Genomic DNA, 26,172 nt, shown 5'->3' with positions numbered 1-26,172 from the left:
CTCAGACCTAGGATACCACAGTCACTTATGACTGGCCTAATGTGGTTTGGTACTCATGATTACCAGTCCATCGCGCGTAGGTTTCTTCGTCTGTTGATCTGTATGCATGCGGAACTAATGCACTGTACCAGGTACGCGCCATGCATGCGAGCAGGAGGACCATCTCAATTCTTACACATGGACGGAATACGATGCACGCCAAGGAGGATCACAAATCGTGAAGGATGGGATGAACAATGTTATCCTCACCACGGAATTTCTCAAAATTCCAGGCGGTCAGCATGGTGGAAGCTGGGCTGCTCGCATTAGAGGGGAGCCCATGAACCAAGGTTTGCTCAACAATGTTCTTGATTGAAAATTAACACTGATTCTTGCAGTGAAGCTCTACCTTCCCGTATATCCACGATTTTCTATATGGGGCTGGAAGGTCTAGGAGGATTGGACATGGAGTCTGAAGAAGCCGAGAACGTATGACCCATTTCGGCCGTGTCACAGAACACTGAGACTGATATGCTTGCTGCACAGGGTCTGGAAGGACCAGTAACGTTCTCTGGATCGTCTCCGGAATTGGATGAGTTTACCATTCGCATTGTTGATGGTACGCCCACGCTGTGAATACCTACGAATGACGTCACATTCCATCGACTTGATCAGGCCCGGACAACGAAGCAGTAACCGTTGGCCCGCATTCAAGCGTATTCGCTGATAGAATAGGCAAGTCTCACTTTGCTGGTCTCCGTGCTTCCCCAGGTAGAATATGGCAAGCGAAAGGTGTGCCGTAGTCGCGCGAACGAGCAGTTCCACTAGCTCACTGTCGCTCCACCAGAATTGCTTGTGCAGAGCTTACTCAAACACGCACAGGATGCGGCTCTGCCATACAAAGACCAATCCAACGGCATGCCTGACCCATCATTCGTCTTACAGCTGCCAGACGAAGTGTATTCTTCGAGCAATTTATTCGCCCTTCAGAAGTCCTTCGACGGCCCATTCCAGTTCGATGTCTTCTTTGAGAGTGCCAGTGCCAAGCAGAAGCTTAGTAGTATGTCATAATCTGTTCGAGGTCTGCTCCGTGCTTGACTTGTATCCCAGCCGCCACTCTAGACGAGGGCTTGCCTGCTCTGAAAGCTTCCTATGAGCAACGCTTCGATAAAGTTTTTCCTGTTCCCGTCTCATACCCTACTACCAACTTTGATTCCCTGAGAGCGTTCTCGAAAGCGATCACGTCAAACCTCGTTGGAGGTGTCGGCTACTTCTACGGTCCATCAATTGTTGATAGGTCATTTGCGTTTGAATGGGACCAAGAGGACGGTGACTTCGAAGACTCTGATGACAATGAAGAGAAGGGTGCTAGGTTAACGGAACCCCAAGAGCTCCTTACCGCTACACCGAGCAGAAGTTTCTTTCCCAGAGGATTCTACTGGTGCGTCGATTAACTTTAGCCTCATGAGTTAGTTCATTTGTGTCTCTTAGGGATGAGGGATTCCATCTGTTGCACATTGGCGAATGGGACAATGATCTCAGGTCAGCCATCCCGCTGTTTATTTACGTACATTGCTCTAATATAGCTGGACAGTCTGGAAATCCTAAAAGATTGGATTAACCTCATTGATGAGGACGGTTGGGTCGCACGCGAGCAAATTCTGGGTGAAGAGGCCAGAAACAGGGTACGTAGTAGTGTTTGAGAACGTCATTCGCCAGATGGCGTCTGAACGTCACCTGTGCCGTGCAGGTTCCTCCCGAGTTCCAGACTCAAGTGCCATCCTTTGCAAACCCTCCGACACTCACTATGGCAGTCACAGCCTTCATTTCCCGCCTCAAAGCCTCATCTCCAGAAATCACAGACAGGGACCTGGGAATGGACCTCGGCATGGGAGCGCAAGTGCCCATATCAGAAACACATCTCGCGCCAGGCAGCCGTTACCTCCAGTCTCCTGAGCTTGCACTAGAGTATCTGCGCTCCATCTACAAGCCACTGAAGCGCCATTATGACTGGTTCCGACGCACGCAACGCGGGCAGATCAAGCAGTACTCGCGCCGTGCCCGCTCGCGCACGGAGGCGTACCGCTGGCGTGGGCGATCGCAGCAGCATGTGCTCACCAGCGGCATGGATGATTACCCGCGCGGTCCGCCGCATGTGGGCGAGCTCCATCTGGATTTGATCTCGTGGATGGGGTTTTTCACGCGCACGATGAAGGAGATCGCAGAGTACGTTGGCGAGGCCGACGATGCTCTGGCTTTCGAAGAGATTGAGAGAGCTATCATCGACAATATTGATGGTAGGTGCATGCGGGGGTGATAGCCTGTCATTGATTAACTTTTACTCACTAATGCACAACAGACCTGCACTGGAGTGAGGAGAACCAGATGTACTGTGACGCCGACGTCGACGACGAAGGTATGCGCCCAGCTATTACCCCCGCATCGAATTGCGCTGCTGACGACCTCGGAAATTCCTACAGATGAGTCCTATCACGTCTGCCACAAAGGTTACCTCTCGATATTCCCTTTCATGCTCGGCCTCCTGCCTGCCGACTCCCCACACCTGGGCGCGATTCTTGATATGGTCCGCGACCCGAAGCAACTCTGGTCGCCATACGGGCTGCGCAGCCTCTCGGTCTCGCACCCGGAATTCGGGCAGGGCGAGAACTATTGGAAGGGCCCGATCTGGATACAGATGAATTACCTGGCGCTGCGTGCGCTATACAAGGTGCGAAAAAACCTTCGCACCGTACTACCGAGTAGTTCTGTGCTGAGGTTGTTGCAGACGTATGGCGCCCAGGAGGGACCGTACCAGCAGCGTTCAAAGGAGATCTACACGGAGCTGAGGAGGAGTGTCATTGACAACGTGTTCAAGGTTCGTGAGCGTGCGCGCAGGCGTATTCTGCTACTTCTTACCTCACCATTAACAGGAATACGAGAGGACGGGCTATGTCTGGGAACAATACGATGCTGTCACAGGAGAAGGCAGACGAAGGTTCGTCATTCGCTGGGCTGTGGCGGTTCTGGCTGACGTTTTCCTGGTAGTCATCCGTTCACTGGTTGGACCTCGCTGATTACCCTCAGTGAGTTGACTGTTGTACCATCGGGTGAATACGCGCTGACGAATGATCCAGTTCTATCGGAGAAGTACTGAAGACGAATGTGGCTGTCACACTCGTACCTCGACTGAATAAAAATGATCGGTGATCACCAGTTCACCTTATGTATTGTACCACGCCAGCCAATCTATGTCCATGATGATTGGGTTATTGATGGAAGTAAACAACGGCACGGCCGGTATGAATTATGCATGACTCGAAAGCAAATGAGGTGACGGGGACGACATAAACGATCCGTTAAGCCAAGAAAGACGTGAATGCAGGTGGTGATGCATGAAATTGGTGCGAATATATAGTCGTGAACAATGTGATGCAAGGTGTCGCAAAGCACATATGGTAGCATGGTAGGATTCTCGGTCAACTCTGTTCCTCTGGTCATCACGAGCAGAACTCGTCCGGGTCAAAGTGCAACGAGTCGAAATGAAGCGAGTCAAGCCTCATCTCGGTATCTGTGTCTATGTGGAACGTGGATGGCGAGGCGCGCCCGGAGATAGATGAACTGGAAGCGAAGGATGAAGGAGTCGACGACGAGGGACTTAGGTCCGACGACTGCAGCGAATATGGGCGGGAATCTGAATTGGAGAAAATATCGACGAAGAGCTCTGGTGGCCTGGAAGGAGATGTGGACGGAGGGGCGTGCTCGTCTGCTACACTTGAAGCGCTATTCGAGGTGAAGAGTCGTTGTAGGTCCAGGACCGACAAACGATGACGGAACGATTTTCGCTTGGAAAGGGTCGGCGTCGGAGACGTCCTTCCGCTAGGCTTCGAAGTGTCGATGCAGTCCTCCAGAGAAGGTGACGGATGTAAACGTTGGGCATGAGAAGACGAAGACGTGGACAGCGATGGAGGTGTGCTGTTCAGACTGTGCATGCTATTCACACTGTTCCGGTGCATTGACGCGCTCGAGGTGGGAGACATAGGTGGTTCTGCGTAGTCAGCAGATGGAGCAGTCGACTTGTTGTTCTGCGAGAACGTGAAGAACTGCGCGAAGACGGCAGACTTGCGTCTCGAGAGATTCGGCGTGCTAGGGTGGGGTAGTGTTCCCCGATCCTGGATATCTTCTGAACGCGACTGACGAATATTCTCTTGCGCCGTCCAGGTGTCCGTCACTGGTCTGCGAGTACCCTTCCCCGCATTCAAGTTCTTGATTGACCTGAAAGCCTCCGTCGCACGAGCCCTGAAGGTCATAGACTTCTTCATTTGGCCCTTCACCTCTCCTACGTCCGCCATACCCTCATTCCGCCGCACTTTGACCACCTCCACAATCTCCTCGTCCAGCACCCTGATCCGCACACCATCCTCCCTCTCACTGCCCGTGAGAGATTCGGGTCGGCGCAAAGCCCCGCCTTTCTTCGGCATGACGACAGTCTCCTGTGAATCATTGCCCAGTGCACGGTGGAAGGCGGGTGCGGGGTTGTGCGTCTGCTGGTGGAAATCCAGCGCGAACCTGAGGGTGTCAATATCCGGGGTTGTCGAGAAGCAGTCCTTGGCCGCCTCCGCCGCATCGAAGTAGCACCACGGCGGGTTCTCGTGCTGTTCTTCTTCCGGGGGGGTTACAAACACGTCAGGGACCAAGATATGCCGCATGGAGGGGTCCTGCGAGGGTGGAGGTGCATAAATAGTGGGGAAAGAAAGCGAGCTGGACGCTAAAGAGAGTGAGGACGCCATTTGGCTGGTCGTAACGAGAAAAAGACAGAGAGAGGTGGATAGCAGGACAAGTGCAGGCTACGAGTCTCGCAGCGGCTTCGCGCTCTAGCTCGGAGTTTCTCCGACGCGTTCAACTTCGAACATCGTCAGCCGTGATCGAGCTTCTCTTAGTCATCATGATGGTGGTTGACCATTACCCCCTAAGGAAGGTCCTGTAGTTCGTTCCGATTGATCCGCACGGAAGAAAGCTCGAAATCATTCATTGCATCTACAGGAATAATCCAGTGATAACATTTGGTACCTTCAAGGCTCTCCCTTCACGGTACTGACGTTCACTGTCGACGTGAGCTTGGCGTCGATTTCCACATCTCCAGAGCGGAGCACGTCATCTTTGTATACCCATCGAGATTTGCTGCGAACCCAACGGCCATATTTCTGGGACACATCCGCCAATACATCAATATCTTACATGGTTGCAATGGCGATGAAAATACCCACAATAAATAGATAAGGAAGCGGCATGCATGCTACAGCCAGAAAACCAAAGATGCTGCATGCCCATCCATCTCCGAGGCGCCTATACATCAGAGGAGCAACTAGGGGGAAGAGGGCGGCACCAATCGAGCGAAGCACGACTGTGGACGCAATAGCACTCGCGCAGTACATCTGGTAGGCATCCATCAGGTACTGTGTGATACCCTGCATAATTAGCGCAACGCCCGTGCCGAACGGTACACCCGCAAGGACGGGAACAATCCAAGGCACTGGATCGCGACTAGTCCCGCAGCGCAAATTTCAGCTTTCACATTGCCTAGGCAGTATATCGCGCGACCGCCCACCATGCGAACCAGAACAGACCAACTGGCAAACACACAGCACCGATTATCGCCATGTATAGGCGCCTGTTCCTTCCAGTGAATCCATCTTCAGCAGTGCTTCAAACGCAAGACTTACGCTTCCGGAGGAGCCCTCCCATTCGGACTGCGATCCATCTCTCGCCAATACAATCTATTCTGCACGGGCGCCAGACATAAACCAAAGCTGACGCCAAGGCCGACTCCAAGGAAAGCGAGGCCTCCTTGTCCTGGAGAGAAGTGTCTCTGGTCCTGGAATACTATTGGGTATGCGGCGAAGAATGCGTACAGCGTTGAATAGGCTACGGCTATATAAATCGCAAGAAGTACGACGATGGGCTCTGTTGCGAGGAAATCTGAGAGGATCTCACCATGACATCGACAGGTATGGAGATGATAACATACAGAACGGTCTCCCCATGTTGACCTTCAATATATCGCCGAGGGATTTTGAACGACCGACATCGTATACGGAGGAGTATACGACCAGGCCCTCCGACTCCCTTCGTAACTTTCGTGCACGCCAGCGTAGCAGAACCGGGCCATACTAAAACGCGTGAGAAATCGAGCTGGGCCATGGGATCAAATGATTAGAAACGTACAGTCTCCGGAGTTACGAGAAACCCGAAAATGAGAGACATCACGGACAGCATGAACATGATCCAGAAATTAAAACGCCAGCCAAGATATGTCTGTGACACCCAGCCGCTAACAATGGGCCCCACGACTGTCGCAAGATAAGAGAAGCATGAACGTCGTCGGATGTCAACTCACCTGGCCCCATGAAAGGTGCAGTGGCATACAAGGAGGAAGCAAATCCTCGTTCGCGAGCAGTCCAGATGTCACCGATAGCACCGCCAGCATTTGTGAGTGCTAAGAACCAGAATGAGTGATTTCATGCTTAAAATAATTTTTATTAACGAACGTGAAGAACCAAAGGTTCCGGCGAGAGTCCGGGTGACGAGCAGCGTTGGTGTATTGTGACCGAGGCTGCCACCCAGGTGAAGAAGGGCGAAGACACCGAAGGTGCCCAGGAAGACTATACGCTGTGTAGAGTCAGATTTTCTATACTATCACGCAACAGCGCAATTACGCTTACTCTACCGTACGTCTGCAATATGAAAACCGTAAGCTTTATTTACTTCCTCTCGATTAGCTTTACTTGCCTCTCCCAATGGTGCAAATATCAAAGGTCTACAACAACTCGATTACGTCGATTTGAACGAGGGGTCGTCACACATACCCCATGCCAAATCCTAAAACATATAAGGAGACGCCCAGGATTGCGACCTCCTGGGACATGTGTAGATCTTTCATCGTCAAGGCTAGACCTCCGGTGTAAGAGCTGCTGCAGAAGGACACAGTCCACGTAGACATAGCCAGCTATTCCACGGATTTGAAAAAATCAATGTTTAACGCACTATGCACCGAACTCACTTGAAAGGTTATTAACCACTTGCGGTTATTTCGCCAATTGTACGGGTTTTCGGGATCACCAGCTTCCCACTCGACGAGATACGGGTCTTCGTGGGTACCACTGCCAGCATACTTCACGTCCTTTCTGCCATCGAGAGCTGTTCGGACTTCGTCGTCCGAACATGCTGGGACAATGTCAGGTTCAGGACCTCCGTGACATTTTGTTTCTCGAGACATTTCCAGTCAGTCGACCCCAGTGCCCAATGCCCGTACGACAGGAAAAGACAAGAGCTGCGAAACCATATCCCCGATAGTTCGAACTCATAGGCGTGATTCGGCACGGACGTGTAATAATATTCGTGCTCCCCGCGTCGGAATTTTTGGACTTGATGGAGAGTCCGATGAGCACAGATGCCGCGGCACCGTAACGCGGCACGCTCACGGGGTACGCGTCTCGCCACAACTAGACTGAGCGCATCTTTCGACAGACCTAGTGGCTCTCTGCCAAATTCCTTTACATGTGTAGCATATGAGACAGAAGGGCGAGCAAGTCAGAGCGTGAACAACTGCTAGGATGATAGATTACATGAAGTGTTGTACACCCTTTGTCACACATCACGCACCATTGTGTCACAGTCACAGGCGGAGGGGGCGTCCGAGTAGTAGCGCTGGCCTGGAAAAGACAACCGCCACTTGGCAGCCAAAATTCGTCACACTGGAGTCCGATTTCAAGTACTAGTGCTAGTTCTGACATACTACTGGCATCGCAGTCACCTCGAGCTTTATTTTGACCAATTACAAGGGTCTCGAATTTCGGAATACGCCCGCAACATTGTCTCTTTACCACCGTGGCTTTAGCCTGCGCTGCAAGTCTTTGTACCTATTGTACCATACTTGCAAATGTCCACTGAATTCGCCGATTCCGCTCTTGCCCAGATTAGAGACACCATTGCGCGTCTGCAGTCTCCAATACCGGATTATCGAACTGTTCTCCAGCTGCTCAGTGCCCCTCTTGCTTGCCTCGGGCTGCTTCCTCCGCGTTTTGTTCAATACAATGTTTCTCCACTTCCAAAGGAGAGTTTCAGCATCCCTCGGCATATCCCCCTCCTACAGAGGGCCCTCCTTGAGCATGTAATTCCAACTTGGGAGCCGGAATTGGTGAGAGAAGACGCGTCTGGCATTGTGGAACAATACTTCTGTCCCGATGCGTTCTCTTTCGCATCGCCTGCGGCAGGTCAAGTCGCTGTCCTCGCGTATTCGACTATACTGTCGTCACCGATAACGGAGTATTCCGTTCGTACTCTCGTCCGACTATGCAAATCCTACCCAATAGATGTTCTGCATTCTGTCGTCTTCTCTGATCGAACCAGTCATGTATCGGGGAAACAAACGATCACCTGGGAAGATTGCGTGCGCAATGCAGCCGCCATACCTGGCAAGGTGGCAAACGCTATGGGAGGAACTGGAAACATCCCGCCCGAGCTAGAGCATGGCACATACTTCAACGATCTGAGCGTGCGATTTGAGCGTCTCGTATACTCACTCTCCACCAACTCCTCCAGAGGTCAGTTCCCTGTATGAAATTTATACCGCATCTCATTCAACGATGCAGACAGGATATCTTCCGTCACATATTTGTTGACCAAGCTCGTGAACATCGGTGTATTCAGTCTGTTCAAGCCGTCCTCTCCATCCCAGCCGTCATTCTTCAGCGCTACTCTACCAGCGATTCGCGCTTGTTTTGCGGGGCCCGACCATGCCTCCTACTCCTCCTCGTGGTCGAAGGTCCTTTTATCTTTGTCATCAACCGTGGTGCTCCAGTCTGTTATCGCTTCGCTATGCTCTTCTTTGGCCGACATTCCTCGCGCATTGGATCCAGACGCTCGCTCGAGGGCTCTGGTCAAGCGCGAGGCGCAGTTGCTGAGAAATGTACTAGGTAACCTGCGCAAAGATCAAGGTGAGATTGTTGATAGCGTCAGCGCAGTAGTTCTTGGGCGCGAGTGGAGCGAGGGACATGCACGGATATTTGCCTGCTGGGCCGCTGGGGCCGAGAAGGACAAGATAGATGCTGAAGGTGAGATATCCGTTTAGTTATAGATATACTTCCGATTCTTATTTGCTACTCTGTAGCGCTGGGCATCTTGCTATCTAGGGTGGTAGACATGTGGAGTACTCCGGACCACATCAAACACTCTCTGCTCTCTCGGCACCACTGTATGTCTCACCCACATCTTCTATTACCCCTCACTATTGAAATGACAAATAGATGTCACCGCTCTGCTCCTTCTCTGCGTCTCATCATTTCGCTCCTCCGAGGTCAATATGCTTTCTCACGTAAACGCGCTGGCGCTTTCCCCGCCTTTCATTACCGCAATATCAACGTATATTTCTCACCTTGATCCTAGCGTTCGTCGGTGTGGGATGCTGGTCGCTGAGGAGGTCGCTCGCGGTGCTGGTAAAAAGCTTGATTTTGGTGATTGGGAGGGAGAAGATCAAGGGAAAGCGTGGTGCCGGCAGCTGCGCCAATTGGTCAAAGGCAGAGATGCCGATGCCGACGTGGACATGACAGCGGATATCTCGAACACAGAGGGAGCACGTTTAGAAATCCCTCTCGAGGCAGCGGTAGAAGCCCTGTCTATGGAAGATACGTCGGAACCAGGCCAGCCTCGCAAGCCCACAGTGCGGGACGTAGGTTACGATTCGGACGATTCGTTGACAGGTTATGCGTCTCCTTCTTCATCCCGCTCACCGTCACCTACACCTTCAGAGCTGGAGGAGATCGAGAAGGATCCGACGCTCAGAGTGGGGAAGAGGAAAATACTGCGACCGGTGTATCTGGCACAGCTTGGTAATATGGTCCGAAGCTCTGGCGGGCTGAAGTCTGAACAGGAAGAAGCGGAAGCCGAGAAGATTGAGATTGCGCTCAATGTGGCCGAAGAACTCATCAGGCGGAAGAGAGGGTACGGCACGGAGCTGGGTGAGTCGTCCATTGACCGTCCTACGTCACCAGCACTGATTACTGGTCAGAGGAGAACGCGGTGAATCTTGCGTATGGATTCGTGGGCCTTCAAGACAGCTATGAGATCGAGGGTTTCGAAGAGAAGCGCCAGGCGGCCCTGAATGTGCTTGTCGCTTGTTGCCCCCGAAAGACTGCGCCGTGAGCCTATACCTTCCTCGCTGTTTATGCAGCGTCATTGAGCCAGACTTATTCAGAGCGATCATCGAGGAGTTCTTTAGAAACCAGTATTCCACCAACCAGCGGTATGTCATACTCAACGCACTTGTTCTCGGTGCTCGCGAACTGGCCTCCCTGCCTATGCTGCCATCCTCTGTTCCTGCGAATCGTGTGTCCTTCCCGAGCAAGCGCTTGCCACCTGCGCTTCATGAAAAGTACATCACAGCCAGCGATCGAAACAGTTCCAACAATCCAGCTCAACTTCTCCTTGAAGGCATCAGTCGAGAGGCGATTAAGAAGGGGAAGGATGCAACAGCTGACAAGGTCCCCGAAATCGTGCGCGAGCGGCAGCTGCGCATTCGCAAGCCCGCCAAAGTCACAGAGGTCCCATCGAGCAGCTCCGAGCTAGTTCGAATTCCAACAACACAGATTCCGCCGAAGTCGACGACGTTCACCGAAGTCGCCGCGGAGTGCTTCATCTGCCCGCTCATCAATCGCTTCTGGCTTTTCCTGCGGGACGAACAGGCGCGCGAGGCCCGGACTGCACGTCAGCCAGCGCTGCACCGTTATCGCGGTGCAGGGACTGGCCTCATCCTGAATCCAGTGGTGCTTACACGTTTCTTGAGTGCCCTGGCAGTTCTGGTGCACACCGCGCGCAACGCGCCGGAGTGGCTCGCGGTAGTCGCACCAGACGCGCTGGAGCTCGCAGTGACGCTCGGCACGCGCCCTATATCTGCCGCGGAAGGAGAGGACGAAGACGAAGATGCAGACGGTGTGCGCATGCGCGCTGGTGAAGGCGAAAAGACTGGAAAGAAGGGCAAGGAAGCTGCGGTGCTCACGACAGCACTGGAGCTTGCGCTCGTCGTGCTGGATGGCTGCCTAGAGGTGGACGGTGGACGATCCCTCGGACTGGAGCACACCGCATTGCTATTGGGAACGGGAGAGTGGGCTGGACAGGTCTTCTCTCGCTTGGAGAAGGGCATCAGGATGCTGGGTGGGGGCGGCGAGCAGGAAGCACGGCTGCAGAGTGCTGCGGCCGGTGTGATCTTGAAGGTAGATGAATTGTCGTCGAGATGGAGACGGTCCATGATTGAGGTGTGAGTGAAGCCCTTCTTTTTGTCGAGCTACGTGACTGCTGTGGAGCCACCTCCGCCGCGTAAATCTACTTCGCGGTACTCGTATTCTCCGCTGCTGGGTACGGCGTCGCCATGTACGTACAGTGATCCGCAAGTGGTGCTCGGAGTCTCTAGTATCTTCGTGCTATTCAAGTGTTCTACATATACCAGATGCCAGTGAGGCGGAAGAAGCACTGGGGTCGCAAGGGCAAACTGACACTAGAATTGCTTCAAATTTCGCTCAACCTGACCGGCGAAGTGCCACTGATATGACGCGTGCGGTCACGCCGAACGCGACACCACGCGCAGAGTGACTTGCATGCCAGAGGCCTCAAGCCTATCCCTCCTCCACTCGGCCCACTTCCTCCAGTAACAACTAAATTTGACCTTGATCTGATAGAGGTGCTATTCCTCACTGGCAGGATGACAGACGAAACGGCTGTAGTAGCTGCAACAGCACAAGCACATGCTGCAGACGTGGAGTTCCTGGTGCGACGGGGCATGACGAAGGGATACCAATACCTCTCGCTCTTGACGCCCCCTGTGTATGCTGCTTTCACAATATCGCGTTACGGGAGGGCCCATGTGTCTGTCAACCGTCTATTGCGCGCGACCTGGATTGGCGGCTCTGTCGGTGAGTTTTGCGAAGTCAGTGAGGGTACCAGACTCTGATCGGAGTAGGCATCGTCGGAGGGGGTGCGTTCGAGTATGTCAGGTCGGCGTATTCCACCCAGGAAATCGTCAGGGCTAGACGGCTCCGTGCAGCATACAACGTATGTTCACTATCGCAAACAACTTCCGTCGTATGATGTGATGACCGCGCTTCCGCAGACCTCATCCATACGAGAGGACGACCATTCCACCATAGGCAGCATACTATTTGCTGTGTTGACTCCTGCTGTTCTGTGGAATCGCGCGCACCCGGTCAACCGTAAGTCATGTCTGTTACACTCCGGACGAAAGGATAACTAAGCACGGCTCTGGGTCCAGTCGTTCTCGGTGGAGCAGGCATTGGTTCCGCTGTCGGATTCCTCACCCATCATGTCAGAACGGTCTCTGGAGATCCACCACCTAAAGTTCCGATTCCCGACATACCTATTCCTGTATAAACGTGGGTTGCGGATGACGAACTATGGGTTGAAATTTGAGCGTAGCCACGCCCCGTCCGAGATCTGAGTATCATTCCAATGTAGCATACAACTGTTTTATTTTGCCGTTCGCAGTCCTGTCAACTTCCTCGCTCTAATCGCATATCCACTTGCAGAGTATCTTTCGCCTGGTCATCCCAGTTGGGGTCGCCGACGAAGTACTGTACGAATAGGTAGGTAATCGCACAGCTCCTTCTGCTTATATGCGCAAGCTCTCCTCTCGAGTCAATTCCACGGCCAGATATTCGTAACCTGGAGATCGGGTGATTTGGCGCGTCGTTTACTCCGTGTTCTCTGCATCATAGACCCACCCTTCAAGGGACTGTGGCGAAGAGACGTCTGTGACACTTAAACTGCAACGGAATGAGCTGTGTACCACACTTCTGTAGGAAAGACACTCACTGTCCGTGTCTTCATGACTTGACCGCTGTCCCAATTTCCATGCCGCGCCGCGTATCGGGTATAGGCCGCAAGGGCACAGGACGGGTGCAGTATGGCATGGTAATCACAGGAGGATGACGAAATTATTTCTCTTTCCTTGACGAAGCACCGTTTTCTTTTGATAGGCTTCGCAGTCCGGTCGGCGTTCTGCGGCGTTGCTGGAGGACTTGCGAAGAAGCCAGTATGCCATCTTGCCGCCTTCCTTCCATCTTGTGTAGACTATGGCCAGGCCAATCGCGTTCACAAGCCCGTGGAAGTGCTCCGGGGTAAGGTAGCGGGAGTTCAGGAGGCATGGGAGCGGTAGCTGGCGAGATCGAGGTGGTAAGGCATTGAGATGGAGAGAGAGAATACCAGGAGTCTTACAACTAGAAACAAAAATCCATCCGGACGGAGCATCGAATGCGCAAGCCGCAGCATTTGGCCTGCCAGAGTCTTCAGTGCGCTGGGATGGCGAGGGTCACAGTAACCCACCTCGGTCCTTGGCATCCGGCACGAAATTGAGCACGAGACTCAAACTGATCACGTCCCACCTCGCGTGGTGGGCTTTCTCGTCCATGAGCAGGAAATCCTGTTCCGCGATGGCAGGGTGCTGCGAGCGGAGGTCAATGGGGTTACCTTGGATCCACGAAGCACAAGACGCGTAGTTGTCAGGTCTGAGTGCACCCACTTCTAAGAGCCTGTAACGGACCATTCCGCACGCGTACAATGTTGATTAGACCTAGATAAGAAACGATACTGTCGTGCAGAGTGGAAAGGCATACCTCAACACCCTCTTCTCTTTCTGGGCACTGGAAGCAACGCCTAGCTCCTGCAGCCACTCAATCAAAACCTTCTCGCTCCCTCCTCCTCTGTCTTTGCCCTGCCCGATGCTGGACATCCTCTGGTACGCGCCCAATCCACCCATGTCCTCGATCTCGCGTTCCACATCAGCGAGAGCGCGTTTCGCGTCCCCGGTGTCACCGATGGGGCCCTGCAACTGAGCTCTGCGCTTGAGAAGGACGTGGAACCGCCGGATGAGGGACCGCGTCGCGGCGGGGTTGCTGGACGAGCCCGAGGGAGCAGGATGCGCAGGAGACGCTGCTTGCGTTACAGGGACCTTGCGTCTGCGTTTCTGAGTTTTCGGCATAGCAGCTTATGATGAAAGACAGGGATGCGTATCGTACCAGCGTACTGGCCTGTGACAGGCGAACTGAGTGACCACCACTGGCAGGCCCAACTGGTCGGCCAAAGGCGGGCCGCCAATTTGAAAATACTTGCCCTTTAGCGCCCATAATGATACACGGTCTGAGCAAGTGTTGGTGCAGATGCCTCGCAAACCAGCGAGTACTATAACTTTAAGCAGAGAGCACATGGTTACGTTATAATCATCCTGCACATTCTTATGTCATAAATAATTATCCTGAGTTATGCCGACAGTAGTTCAAGATGACACCCAAATCTCTGCGACAACATCCCATTCCTTCAACGTCCGTGGCTCCATGTTAAACCTCCTTGGACCGCCGTCAGCACTGGCATCAACACCGATGACATCCTCGTCTATCATCCTGTCTTCCACTAGTAAGATGCGCAGGCCGCCCACCTTCAAGAACCCGCTCTTCAGCGGTAAATACGTCAGCTCAAAATCTTGCGATGCGACGACCTTGGTCGACGCGCTTCCGCCTGTATGGTTCGTCTCGCTATCCGCCTCACTGTCCGTCGACATGTTGCTCGAATATCGGCCATGTGCAAGCGCGTGTTCAATATGAGCATGAGCATGAGCGTCCAAAGGGGCGACAAGCTTCAGTTGAGGGAGGAATAAAGCAGAGTTGCCAAGATGGACTACGTCCTGCAACTGCGACTTTGGGCCTTCGCCTAGCATGACGTTCGCAATAGGCGGAGGTAATACTACAGCGCTAGGATCCGCACGAGGACCAGGCGTGTCTCCACCACCAGCCGTGTCCGGGCTGGTGTGGTCATCCCCATCGACATTGGTTCGCCGTGGAGAGGCGACGAGCAGCCGCTGGGCCAAAGTATCCTGAAAGTCGCCTCTGTACGGGGTCCCTGATGGTGATGGCGTTGAGATCCCAGAGGAAGGTAAGCGTGGGCTCCAGGCTTCCCGGGCCGCCGCCGCTGGACCAGCCACGCTGGAGCTGGCTATAGGTGGGCGTGGGGGCTGCGCGTGCTGGACGATAAGCGACAACACGCGCTGTCTGCGAGTTTCGCCTGGGCGGGCAAGAGGGATAGGCGCAGAAGCAGTTACCGTAAAGGCCGCATGGAAAGGCTTCTCGACGGCGAGTGCTTCTCGGGGGATATTGCGGACGACCAGGTCCACCTCCACGTCTTCCGGATGTCGAAAGTTTGGGCTGGGTGAAACTGGAGTATTTGGGGACTGCGAACCAGCAGAAGCCGGAATCGTGCGGTTGCGGAAGGGTGAACCTGGACGGTAGGGCATGACGCCTGCCGGATTGACTGGTGGACTGGTGGGCCGATTCAGCTGCGGAGATCTTGGTCGTGGCGGCGCACCGCCAGCCAAGCTGGCGCCTCGCTGCATATGTAAGGGGATAGCTGATGGTGCTTGTTTCGGTGGTGGAACTGGTGCGGGGGCTTGCGTGACTGTCGGTGCTTGAGGTGGCGCCTGGATCAGAGGTATCCGGCGAGACAGCATCTGGTTGAACGTACATCAGCAGATGACATTCTTCTAGCTACATGTTACGCACTGAGGTGAGCAGACGCCCCGGTTCGCCAAATGACGACCGCCAGGATATATCTAGTCGTCCTAATGGCACGATGCTGCCTGGCGGATGTGTCACGGGGAAGGGTGACAGCATTGTTGGCGAAAGTGCATAAATGTATTGGCGGATATCTTGCGGATGCATGAGAGCCATCGAGCCCGAGAAGATGCCTTCGTTGTCTCCTGCGTCAATATCAGCGACGTTGGTGTCTTCGACTTGCCAACCATCGGTGCATTCAAATCGCATGTGCTCTAGCCACATAACCTCTTGAGTGAGGTTCTGGATATGCACCTCTAGGAAAACTTTCTCGCGCTCGGCACGAGACAAAAGAGCAGAAGGTGCACGAGGCGTGTGCACCTTGGTCTTAACAGACAATGGGTTTGTCACCTAGCGAATCAAGGCGTTGAGAATCAACCTTCCTGCAGTACGAATCTACTTACGGCAAACTTGTAAAACTTACGGAAACTCAGAACGTTGCGATCGCTCGCATCACCAGCAGGTCCTGGGGGCGCCGCGCGGGCGCCTGCAGGAGCTCGATACGAAACCGTGCAACCGAGAACGTGTTGACCCAGTTCCTTGATTTCATGACTTACGACCCTTTCCAGAGAATCTCCAACAGCTAATGTGTCATCGGGTCCGCCGAACTCCGCCAAGGTAGTCTTCGTGGTCGCTGTCTGCATCTCCACCTTCAACGCGACTGCTTCAATATCCACACTGGCCTCGTTGTTCACGGAGAGGCAGCTGGAGAAGGTCTCACCGAGTTGGATTGCTCCGAACGAAGACGGGAGAGTCAGCACTTCAGAAATATGTGTGAGGTCGCGTAGGGTCTTCGGGTGCCCTTCCAAGGGCGTCTTGCCTTGCAGCGACATGACCGAGGCGGTGGAATGTGCAGAAAATGAAGGCGAGCTTGAGTAGAACGGTTCCCATGCACTAGCTAAGGTTGGTCGCTAACATGTAGAGTGAGCTTTATCTGTTAATTACTTGAAAAAATCACGCACTGAGACCCGCATAACCTTCAACGTCAGCAACTGAGTTGTTCCGTCCATGTTTCAAATGAGTACAGGTGCGAAGGTATTATTATTGATGTCGGGAAGCCTGGATTCAAGGAACGGCGTTAAGCAAAATGAATTCGATTGTGATCAACCGTCGACTTCCTATATATATCTTGTTCTTCGGAATAACGATCTGTCTTTTGTGAATCTGTCGAACACTTACCCACAGTCCGACCGCGAGGTGGTTGTTTGTCCTTGTTGAATTCCAAAGTCAACACCTTCCTATTTGGGGATGTGATCCACTGGATACTGCTGCCTTCACAAATATTGCTTGTGTGACTATCTCCCTGGACTGAACGCCGAAAATCACAAGGAAATATATCTTCATCTCCAATATGAAGTCGATATATTGTCCTGGACCTGAAGATAGAGACAGGTTCACATACGCTTTGGTCGACGACAGAATCGGCGCAGTGACGCGTTTGTCTCAGGCCGTCGCTGCGTGTGCTGGTTCATGCACACCATATCGAGTTTATCTCTTCCTTACGGTACGGCGCGATGAATACAATGCAGTACTTGAATTGAAGGTCTGTTCCAGTTGAGCCAACAGCCTGGAGGACAATTAGTGTGAGAAAATAGCTATAAGTGGGCATAGTCAGACTGTTATTAGAGATGCGACGCATCACGACAGAGGCGTGTCCCTACGACATGCTCGTCTTTCTTTCTTTATCCACCACCTTCCTTCCTCGAGTTGATACCGCGAGGTCTATCCCTACTTCTCTTACATAAATCACCGCGCACTCGACGATCGTCGCAGCTCCTGTCTACATCATCGCGGAAGCAACTGCGTCCCGAAATACACAAGTCATAAGCCGTCGTTCACTACCCCTGTACTACCTCCTCTTTCCTCACCTCCCCCACCGATCCTCCTCTTTCGTCTTCATCGTCCTGTGTCGATTTCAATATGGAAACTGCTCAAGCCCCGAATCCTGGGGTATTATCACCTTCGCGCAGCTCTGAGGCTTCGTACGATTATCTGAGCGCTCGTACCGATTATTCGTCGGTCAGATTCAGCGATGACGATGAAATAGTATGGTCTGTTTCGGACCTATCGCTTTCCTCGTCCAACGACAGCGTATCTCCCCGTTCTCCCGCGTGCTCAGAGGACGACTTCGTCCTCCTCCGCCCATCCGCGTCGGGCTACCTTACGGCATCTTCGAGCCCTTCCTCAGCATCTGTCCCCAGTGCTGAGAACAGCCCTATCCGTGTTTCCGTTGAAGATTTGTCGAATAGGGTGTCCTCCCTCTATTTAGGCCCATACGATTCACCGACTACCCCCAAGCCCCCACTCTCATCCATTCGAGCGGCACAACCCCCTTCAGTGCCTTCTAGCTCTCCTAAGAAACGCTCGAAGAAGAAACGTACCGTTTCGGTATCTTCTTCCACACAGTCCAGCACCCCCGCTGTGAGCGCAGCGAAGGCTGTGTCGGCGAAGAAGTTGCAGCAAGCGACCAATTCTGCTACGACGAAGCCTGCCAAGGCTGTGTCTAGCAAGACCACTAAGAAGGCAAAGAAGGCTGCAGCTGCTACTAGCCTAGTTGCAGCACCGGTCGCTGTCGAGGTACAGAGCTCTGGTCTTGGCAACAGGGAGGTCGTGGACGATGTCTCGGAGGCGGGCGACTACGGTCCGACTGCCTATCACGATGCCGTGCAGTATATTTCGTCGTATGTCGCTGAACTTCTTTACTTCCATTTTATCAAGTCGTGCTCATTACCTTCTCAGTTCCCTCTCTAATCCGTCGGAGAAATCGACCCTGTCGAACTTGAGACTACTTCAAGCGCTCATAATCGAGTTGGGGCTGTGCCCCTCTGCTCTCCGGCCTTCTGGGTATGATTCGATGTCCTTCCCTTCCCTGCCGTCACTTCCGAATTCGCTCCGCGCAGCCAAGATGCTGCTGAAGTCCAGTGTCTTCCTGAACGTGAGGGATTACCTTGACGTCCGGGGCCAGGGCCTGGACGCGCTCCGCCGTGTAATGCACCCGAGCCGCAAGGCGCTGATGCATGAGGTCCGGAAGAAGGGCAAGAGGATGCCCGTCGGCGACGTCAAGGGCATGGGCTTGAATGTCCTCTTAGTGAGATGCTATTAGAGGCTCGTATCACCGATTCGGATGCCTCAGAATTTGACGCCGCAGTTACTTCGTGCTCGTGTTACAACTATACATCCCATATGTGCTCGACGGACCCGTGACTCTGCATCTTCTGGTCCTTCTTTCACTTCCTTCTGCGCTGTATGTGCTGTCATCCAGCGAGCTTGCAGTGGGCGGCCTCCACGTCGTCTGCCTCTGCGTGTACTATTTGAACTGTATTTCTTGCATCGCCTGCACCCCCTGCACCCCTGTCCCTGTATTGTTCTAACAGTTGTCGTATGCTTGCTGCTTGTCATCTACTCGTCGATTACTTGTACGTCCATATCTCAGGGACTCGTCTTGAGTCGTTGGCCTGCAGTTCCTGTATATAGTATATACTCATCAGAGAAACAATTGTACATGCTCACCAGCTCGTGGATCCACTTCGGGCGGATTTTGTGAAACCTGTGCACCATCACACGAATGTCGAAGGAAATGGATGATGAAACTATCCCCTCGAACTTCAAAATTCTGCACAAATCAATGTATATTCACAGATACATTATGCACCGTGACTTGTAGGACTAGAACAATATGCACTAATTCGATTGCCTGTCGAGTGTGTCCGTAAACGAAGTCCAAGTTGGGTATCATTCTATCTGCACTCTACTAGGAGGCGCGACGTGTGAGGACTAGTTTTGATCATGAGAAAAGACAAGCGGACGAAGGCAGGGAGGGAGGGACGGCGGGAGCGAGGTGCAAGGGGGTAAGTGAAAGCACAACAAAACAAAAAGGTAAGCTATGAGAAAAGAAGGGTATCCTTGCTGTCTCCCGGCTAAATTACGCAGACCAGAAACGACGGCATCGTCTGCCACTTACGACGCCCCGGCGATGTGCATGAGCCCTGCTCACTGCTGGTGCTGCTGGGCGCCGGCGACCATGAGCGCCGCCATGCCGACGACCACCTGGTTGACAGCTTCGAGGGTGTCTGGGCTCGTAGGCGTCTCGACGGCGGGGGCCACGGAGGAGCTGCTCGCGATCCACGCCTCCGAACTGCTGGGAGTCCAAGAGCTGCTAGGGGCGGAGGAGGAGCTGGGAGTGGTGGAGCTGCTGGGGGTCCATACGCTGCTCGACGACGGGGTCGACACGCTGCTGCTCCACGGGGTATAAGAGCTGCTCGGAGGCGTCCACACCGGTGTGGTCGAGGAAGGGGGAGGGGGAGGAGACCAGGTAGTACTTGGTGTCCACACCGGCGTGTCGGAGGTGGTCGGGGAAGGCTCAGGAGTCCAGGCGGGTGTTGTCGGCGTGTAAGCGGGGGGAGAAGACGTGGTGGGGTTAGAACCAGCGCCGTTGACCCACCAGGTGCCGGTGAGCACACCGACACTGGTGTCCGCAAAGTGCTCGAACAAGCCTTGCGACATGTCCAATCCACCGGACGGGCAGCCGGGGCACTGAACAGGGCTAAATTGGCGATTTGGCAGGAAGCGTAGAGGCGAATAGACTCACCTCATCGGTGATGGTAGCCGTGGCCGTTATAGAACCGACTTGAATAGTGATCGACAGGAAACAATTCGGTCCTGGATAGCCACCGCCGTATTGCTATGCGAAAAATCTCAACGCGCTGCACCAACATGATATTCATGTCGCCTTACAGCTGAGTTCAAGGCTACAATCTGGTAACAGAAGAAATCGGTAAAGAGCTGTTAACACAAACAAACTGCTCACATAGTCACTCTCAACGTTGGTGATACCACAAGAACCTCTTCACGACCGAAATCATTACAGAAACTTGAATACGGAGCACGATAGGATACTCACAACCCGACGGCGTAGAAGGTGAAGCGTGAGTTTGCATAAGGACCATTGACAGTTGCCTGACGGCGCGCAAGATCACCACGGGCACGACGCGCCACTTCATCGTGGCGACGACCGAGACTATTCCCATGGGCATTACGGGGATTGGCAGCAACGAAAGGTAGAGTGATTGAGAGTAGAGCTCCGAGTAAGGTAGACAGGCGCATTTCTGTAGACCTTCGATGCTCGGAGGAAAATACACAGGTCCTTCGTACGGTATATTTAGGGCAGCAACGAGCGTAAAAAAGAGAGAACGACGAGGGCAGAGAGCCGTGGACAGGGCGTGCAGTCAACGAGGAACTGGTATGGAAGGGGGCATTAGAATTGTTGCCTCTCTTGTAGCCGCCCGCCTAACAACGTCAAGCAACCGCCACAACGGCGAACGACTGCCGCTCGCTGCGGCCGCCTGCCACAAGCCTGCCACACTTACGAGCAGCCAGCGCTGCACATGCCCATCACCTCCCCTTCCCATGTTGCACAGCTTTCAAAGAGTGCGTCGCCTCGGGCTATAGCTACTCCATGAAGTGGCGAATATAAACTTTTGCAAAACTATTGCTGCACAAAACGGCGATCCTTATTCAGTCCAACCATTGCAACGAAACACCAAGAACTGGTGACAGCAAATGTCCAAATTCGAAGATCATGACGACATCGACAAGCGTATTAGGTAGCTCTAGCAACTTTGTAGGATACAATATGTTTTTTGACAATAGAAATGCGAGCTTCTTGAATGACCATGCGATGTCCGTAGTCCGCTCGTTTGATGTCGCGAGCCTTTCACTGGTTCTGAGCGGCGGCATCCATGAGACCAGCCAGGCTGACGAGCGCCAAGTTGAACTGGCTGAGCGTCCCTTGGTCGTACGTGACTGCTGTAGCAGCAGGCACAGCAGCCGACTCTGCAGAGCTGGATGCTGCGGAGGACGAACTGGGCGGGGGCACTGAGCTGGAACTCGACACGGAACTAGAGCTAACGGAAGAAGAAGATGATGAGGCCGTCGAACTGGACGGAGGCGGAGACCAAGTGGAAGACGAAGAAGGGGGAGGGGTATACGTGGGAGCTGGGGTAGGGGTCGGTGTAGGGGTGGGAGTTGGCGTAGGAGTCGGCGTCGGCGTCGGCGTCGGAGAAGGCGTCGGAGAAGGCGATGGAGATGGAGATGCAGCGCTATCGAGATTCCATGAACCGTAGATTGCCCCATCACTTTCAGGAGCGAAGAATTGGAACAGGCTGGGAGATAAATCAAGACCTCCGGCCGGGCATCCAGGGCACTGAAAAATAAACATCGGTTTCATACAGAGAAAGTTCAATCCCGTCGATATTTTTGCAGTTACTAACCTCATCCGTGATCTTTGCCTGGGTACTCTGGCCATTGTATGTTATGGTAATCTCCTGGTAACACATAGAACCTCCAGCCCATTGCTTTAAAAGGGATGAATGCCGGCAAAAAAGAGAGGAGGACTTAAAAAGCTTACAGCGATGTTCAACGCGACAACCTAAGATGGCACATAATATTGACGACCTCCTCATCTAATCAATCGCGAGCCAACTCACATAGTCACTGTCTTGATCAACGGAACCGCATGCGTTTGAACCGGTAGAGTAGTAAGTGAGCCTGGCATTATCGTAACGCTTCAACAGATGGTCATCTCTCTGCTGGAGTGCGTTCACAGGGTGCCGACGTCTCCCAACACCGTGGTTTCTGGCCGATAGGCGTGCGCCCGGCTCAGCGACCGCATAACTCAGAAAGGAGAACGCAAGGAAAGTGGATAAAAAGGAGAGACGAGAACCTGCGCGCATGGTGAGCTCGGACAGGCTTTGGGTATGGGTAGAGACAGGAAGGGCCTTATAGCCCAGCAAAGCGTAGGGCTGAGAAAAGAAGAGTAAGGAACAGGGCGCTTGTGTTCTTGTAACCCTCGGAAACGACTCGATTCAACAAAATCCAATCCCCCACAATTTGGCTGCAGCGGCTGTTAGCCAAGCCATGATTACGTAATCTGTAACTGGGCGTCTCACCATCGAGCGTCCTCAACTCTTCATCGCCACCTGCATCAAAAGCGAGAGCACGATGTCGGGCCCAAGCTTCCCGTGGCTCCGGATGACGATTGTCACTGCTGGATGTGCGCCCTCGAACCTGCTTCCGTGAATGAGTTCCTCACCGTGATCTTGTCGCCGAACGCTGCCGGTTCGTCGATGGTCAGTGCTAGGATTAGGGTACGGACTCATGCGTGGTGTGTTTTCTTGATTCCCATTGCTCCCTATTATGAGCTAACCAGCTTATATCCGTTAATGATTGCACCTTGCATACACAGCAACCGTGCCAACACCCGAGCAGACATACCAGGTAAGTCGCGAGTTTGTCATGTTTTTCTCCCCAACTTGTCTACCTGGTATTTCGGAAGTTGAAGTAGCTCATTCATTCTGTCCGAATCTCGACGTAGGCTATGGCTCCTGATTTACGCCGGAAGGTCGACGCAAATCGCGCTGCGCGGTTAGCCAGAGAGAACGCGACAAATGCGCAAGCGACTGCCCAGGTAAATGGCGATTCCTCTCGAGAGAATGCGAGCCTTACAAGAATGTCCATTACCCCTCTTCCTATTCACAGCTGAATGATCCTGATTCAGAGACACCTGTATGGGCCGATGCTTCGCGAAAGTCATGAATTTGCCTGTACAGCGCGGACATTCTATTCATTGACGGGAAATTTATTCTACGAAGATGTATAATGCGACTGAATACCGTCATGGTTCCGATTCACACAACCGCACGGTGTCTTTGAACCTTCGACTGCTCCCAGCTTCGCGCATGATTCAGACATCTTGTCAGCCGGCGTTGTATACGGGTTGACCTATCAATGTAGACCCGAAACATATTGTTCTTCCCGCGATTGAAGATCGCCCGAACGACGTAAAATAATACATTCACAGGCTCTTCCTCGCAAGTCGCAGAGGGTCGTACGCCATTCATTAAGATATACAGCAGAGGCAAAGGCGTTCGCTCCAAAGCACCGGCGACTACGTAGTCCGGAGCTTCACGGTGTTTCCTGCATGACCAGGACAGGAGGAACATTAATAAGTATGGCACACACGCATGAATCGGAGGAAGGGATCTAAGCAACAGACAGAGCCGGATCCGTGCGGAGGGAGCAGGAGAGGTGGTACAACATTCCTGAACATCTATTAGCTCCAGACTGCGCGACCTGTTGTCCGGATCCGCCGACGTGCTGCAGCGGATAAGTTATTCAGCAGTGCTTGAGTCGGCGCCGATGGTGACAAAAGGCGGAGAGGTGGAGTCTGTGGATCCGAGTAACGGTTTATGGGAGGCCGAGGACTCGGGTGACGATGATAGGATGTCGTAACTGGCTTGTTCCGAGGATGGGTCAATGGAAGACGCAATAGAATCCGCATGTGTAAGTGGTATCCGTTTCGCCGTAAAAGGCTCGCTCTCGTATGCGTCGTCGGTTGTACTGACACCAGGTGGCATAACGGGTGTCCGCGGTCGTGATGTAGGACGATTCGACATGCTTTCATGTGCGGCGCTTTCAGTATCCGCGGGGGATGGGATTGCATTCGCAGTAGAGGTCGCGCTGAGCATGGCGGTGCTGAGGGTGCTGTACGAGGGACTCGATGGTCCAGAATGTCCTGCCGACGATTGGTCCGTGTTGGCAGTCACAGTCGGAGGCAGGGAGGTATATGAAGACACACGGGCGCAACCATTAGCGGATGTCCCGGCACACACGCCCAACCCTGTCTCGCTGGTGGCGGCCGTGGAACCGCAATGGGATGACGTTGACTCCTCAGACGAGGTGAGTGCGGGAGAGAGAACAGCAGCGGGTGAGGGCACCTCGGACGTGCAGTCCGCCACGGTTGCTGGTCCACTGGAGGGAGTATCTGTCTGCGGAGATATTGAAGTACCCTCACCCTGCTGGGCATCTTGTGCGGCTCCGTTCGAGCCCTCTTTCTCTTTCTTGGCTGCTTCCTCCCGCTCGCGCTTCTGTTGCTCTTCATGATCAATGAGTGAGAGCCGCATTGCCTCCATGACCATGAGCTAATGGTAAAACAATGTTAGCCTTAGATTGAGCAGTTTCCACCGCAACTAACCTCTTCCAAATCTTGCCCGCCCAAACCCATTGAGCCCAGAAGCTGATTGATATCTTGGTTCTGTGGTCGCCTTCTTGATCTCCTGCTTCCCCGCTCATTGCTGCTTTCCCCCTCAGCCTGACCATCTTCAGTCGGGAGTGCATGAATACGACCGCTAGTAACGCCGACCGGGATGAGCCGATCGCCAACTTGCCGCATGATGATGCGTCTGTTCGCACGCCGGGCAACTGCAGCGCGTACGGCTGTCAGTTTCGCCTCCCAATCTGGACGAATCATGTCTGGGGTGGATAGTTCTGGTTAGTAGATACAGCGACATATGGTGAAAGCGACCCACCTATGGTCACTACTTCTGGGCTGTCATGTCCAAGGCTTTTACGACGGCGTTTCATGGACGCAGTCGCAGCTGAAGCTGCTGTTTCTAACGTTTGTTGCGACGTCCCTCTGGGAGACTCTGGCCACGAAGGCGGCGTCTACGGGAATTTGTAAGGTAGCGTCAATGATGATATCAAAGACCTATAAGCATAAATAAAGCAATACTAACAGCGCCCTCGCTACCCAGACCAGTGCGCCAGGGAGGTGGAGTGTAGACGATGCCAAAATTGTCCTGAACGCAATATGGACAGGACGCAGGCTCTGAGACCAGATGAGTAGTAGTGGGATCCGCACGCTTCATCTGCACAAAGCATTCCGTACAGATCGTTTGGTCACAGCAGCGCGAGTGATTGATATTTGGAGGGTAGTACTGGTCGCACGACGTAAGCGGCAAACAGCACAGAGGCACACAAGTCGTACCAAGAAACATATCGGGCACTCTACAGCACCCCGGTACATCGCAGCCTCAGGGTGTCGGACAGGGTCCCTTACATTGCTAGCGCGCTTATGGTGAGTCCTTGAGGCGTTGGAACTGAGTGACTCCGCGCGCAATAAGCTCGACGATTCTGCTGAGGCTCCTTCCGAATCCGGCGGCTCTCTCCTAGCAGCAAGAATCTGCTCGTCGTCCCACGATTCATCATAGTCCTCGAGGGGGCGGTAGAAGGGAGCGAGTTTGCGCTCGCCGATGAGTTGAGCGACTATGGCCTGATTCCAGTCTTTGGGACCGGTGTAGACGCCTTGAGGGTTTAGATAGCCAAAGTCGACCGTGTCTTCGTGGTGTCCACGACTAGAGGATGTGCTATTGCCCATCTCGGAGGATGAAGCACCCTCTGCTAGGGCCAGAGATGACGAGAACGAGAAACAGAGCTGAGCCTGAGAGCGATGTGGGCGTCACGCCAATGACAAGCGCACTCTGTCTAAGTGACGGTTCCCGGCTAAAGCCGCGTGAGACTCGGTCACTCGGATGGAAGTAACCTGAACTTAACAGAGAAAGGGTTCGAACAATCCTACTGTGTTTCGGTCGATCTTCTATATCTACCTCACTTCAAAGGTCCATATTATTGACACGCTGCAGGCTTAACAACGGTGCATGTTTCCTTGGCTGCGTCCATGGTCGCTTGAGCCAGG

General features: G+C 53.4%; 12 protein-coding genes across 12 annotated transcripts; 5 read left to right on the top strand and 7 right to left on the bottom strand.

Moving 5' to 3' along the window:
• Positions 1 to 27: 27 nt before the first annotated feature.
• SCP_0408350 (Probable mannosyl-oligosaccharide) lies at positions 28 to 3,133 on the top strand (the record flags this gene model as incomplete). The annotated part of the gene is made up of 16 exons (XM_027757563.1): positions 28 to 76; positions 132 to 329; positions 383 to 468; positions 526 to 598; positions 655 to 771; positions 827 to 1,039; positions 1,090 to 1,420; positions 1,471 to 1,521; positions 1,574 to 1,664; positions 1,730 to 2,276; positions 2,339 to 2,395; positions 2,460 to 2,707; positions 2,765 to 2,854; positions 2,910 to 2,974; positions 3,025 to 3,062; positions 3,114 to 3,133. 16 exons carry the CDS (start codon positions 28 to 30, stop codon positions 3,131 to 3,133), a joined length of 2,274 nt encoding a protein of 757 aa, XP_027613364.1.
• Positions 3,134 to 3,476: 343 nt separating this feature from the next.
• SCP_0408340 (hypothetical protein) lies at positions 3,477 to 4,766 on the bottom strand (the record flags this gene model as incomplete). Its single annotated transcript, XM_027757562.1, has 1 exon — positions 3,477 to 4,766. One exon carries the CDS (start codon positions 4,764 to 4,766, stop codon positions 3,477 to 3,479), a length of 1,290 nt encoding a protein of 429 aa, XP_027613363.1.
• A 282-nt stretch (positions 4,767 to 5,048) lies between these two features.
• SCP_0408330 (Uncharacterized transporter) lies at positions 5,049 to 7,252 on the bottom strand (the record flags this gene model as incomplete). Its single annotated transcript, XM_027757561.1, has 12 exons — positions 5,049 to 5,180; positions 5,244 to 5,520; positions 5,585 to 5,647; positions 5,700 to 5,955; positions 6,005 to 6,146; positions 6,202 to 6,326; positions 6,374 to 6,472; positions 6,525 to 6,645; positions 6,699 to 6,710; positions 6,766 to 6,793; positions 6,843 to 6,982; positions 7,037 to 7,252. 12 exons carry the CDS (start codon positions 7,250 to 7,252, stop codon positions 5,049 to 5,051), a joined length of 1,611 nt encoding a protein of 536 aa, XP_027613362.1.
• A 663-nt stretch (positions 7,253 to 7,915) lies between these two features.
• On the top strand, positions 7,916 to 11,291 carry SCP_0408320 (telomeric DNA binding protein; the record flags this gene model as incomplete). Its single annotated transcript, XM_027757560.1, has 6 exons — positions 7,916 to 8,579; positions 8,628 to 9,089; positions 9,146 to 9,229; positions 9,282 to 9,992; positions 10,043 to 10,172; positions 10,229 to 11,291. The coding sequence occupies 6 exons, from the start codon at positions 7,916 to 7,918 to the stop codon at positions 11,289 to 11,291; spliced, it is 3,114 nt and encodes a 1,037-aa protein (XP_027613361.1).
• Positions 11,292 to 11,728: 437 nt separating this feature from the next.
• Positions 11,729 to 12,414, top strand: SCP_0408310 (hypothetical protein; the record flags this gene model as incomplete). The annotated part of the gene is made up of 4 exons (XM_027757559.1): positions 11,729 to 11,939; positions 11,987 to 12,078; positions 12,137 to 12,236; positions 12,296 to 12,414. The coding sequence occupies 4 exons, from the start codon at positions 11,729 to 11,731 to the stop codon at positions 12,412 to 12,414; spliced, it is 522 nt and encodes a 173-aa protein (XP_027613360.1).
• A 544-nt stretch (positions 12,415 to 12,958) lies between these two features.
• SCP_0408300 (25S rRNA adenine-N(1) methyltransferase) lies at positions 12,959 to 14,020 on the bottom strand (the record flags this gene model as incomplete). The annotated part of the gene is made up of 4 exons (XM_027757558.1): positions 12,959 to 13,198; positions 13,258 to 13,316; positions 13,366 to 13,571; positions 13,656 to 14,020. The coding sequence occupies 4 exons, from the start codon at positions 14,018 to 14,020 to the stop codon at positions 12,959 to 12,961; spliced, it is 870 nt and encodes a 289-aa protein (XP_027613359.1).
• Positions 14,021 to 14,314: 294 nt separating this feature from the next.
• SCP_0408290 (Trafficking protein particle complex subunit 13) lies at positions 14,315 to 16,651 on the bottom strand (the record flags this gene model as incomplete). The annotated part of the gene is made up of 4 exons (XM_027757557.1): positions 14,315 to 15,538; positions 15,591 to 15,992; positions 16,046 to 16,552; positions 16,604 to 16,651. The coding sequence occupies 4 exons, from the start codon at positions 16,649 to 16,651 to the stop codon at positions 14,315 to 14,317; spliced, it is 2,181 nt and encodes a 726-aa protein (XP_027613358.1).
• A 910-nt stretch (positions 16,652 to 17,561) lies between these two features.
• SCP_0408280 (hypothetical protein) lies at positions 17,562 to 18,744 on the top strand (the record flags this gene model as incomplete). The annotated part of the gene is made up of 2 exons (XM_027757556.1): positions 17,562 to 18,322; positions 18,381 to 18,744. 2 exons carry the CDS (start codon positions 17,562 to 17,564, stop codon positions 18,742 to 18,744), a joined length of 1,125 nt encoding a protein of 374 aa, XP_027613357.1.
• Positions 18,745 to 19,631: 887 nt separating this feature from the next.
• SCP_0408270 (Allergen Asp f 7) lies at positions 19,632 to 20,744 on the bottom strand (the record flags this gene model as incomplete). The annotated part of the gene is made up of 5 exons (XM_027757555.1): positions 19,632 to 20,174; positions 20,230 to 20,322; positions 20,376 to 20,396; positions 20,449 to 20,485; positions 20,542 to 20,744. 5 exons carry the CDS (start codon positions 20,742 to 20,744, stop codon positions 19,632 to 19,634), a joined length of 897 nt encoding a protein of 298 aa, XP_027613356.1.
• A 610-nt stretch (positions 20,745 to 21,354) lies between these two features.
• SCP_0408260 (hypothetical protein) lies at positions 21,355 to 22,372 on the bottom strand (the record flags this gene model as incomplete). Its single annotated transcript, XM_027757554.1, has 4 exons — positions 21,355 to 21,843; positions 21,911 to 21,994; positions 22,048 to 22,068; positions 22,127 to 22,372. 4 exons carry the CDS (start codon positions 22,370 to 22,372, stop codon positions 21,355 to 21,357), a joined length of 840 nt encoding a protein of 279 aa, XP_027613355.1.
• A 268-nt stretch (positions 22,373 to 22,640) lies between these two features.
• On the top strand, positions 22,641 to 23,234 carry SCP_0408250 (Assembly factor CBP4; the record flags this gene model as incomplete). The annotated part of the gene is made up of 5 exons (XM_027757553.1): positions 22,641 to 22,692; positions 22,774 to 22,803; positions 22,885 to 22,916; positions 23,014 to 23,106; positions 23,178 to 23,234. 5 exons carry the CDS (start codon positions 22,641 to 22,643, stop codon positions 23,232 to 23,234), a joined length of 264 nt encoding a protein of 87 aa, XP_027613354.1.
• A 575-nt stretch (positions 23,235 to 23,809) lies between these two features.
• Positions 23,810 to 25,854, bottom strand: SCP_0408240 (Protein SIP5; the record flags this gene model as incomplete). The annotated part of the gene is made up of 5 exons (XM_027757552.1): positions 23,810 to 24,619; positions 24,673 to 24,950; positions 25,007 to 25,142; positions 25,214 to 25,414; positions 25,465 to 25,854. 5 exons carry the CDS (start codon positions 25,852 to 25,854, stop codon positions 23,810 to 23,812), a joined length of 1,815 nt encoding a protein of 604 aa, XP_027613353.1.
• Positions 25,855 to 26,172: the final 318 nt, after the last annotated feature.

The sequence above is a fragment of the Sparassis crispa genome (genome assembly GCF_003851025.1).
Source record: "Sparassis crispa DNA, contig_000003F, whole genome shotgun sequence".
Taxonomy (NCBI): domain Eukaryota; kingdom Fungi; phylum Basidiomycota; class Agaricomycetes; order Polyporales; family Sparassidaceae; genus Sparassis; species Sparassis crispa.
This window is presented reverse-complemented; position numbering and strand designations above follow the sequence as displayed.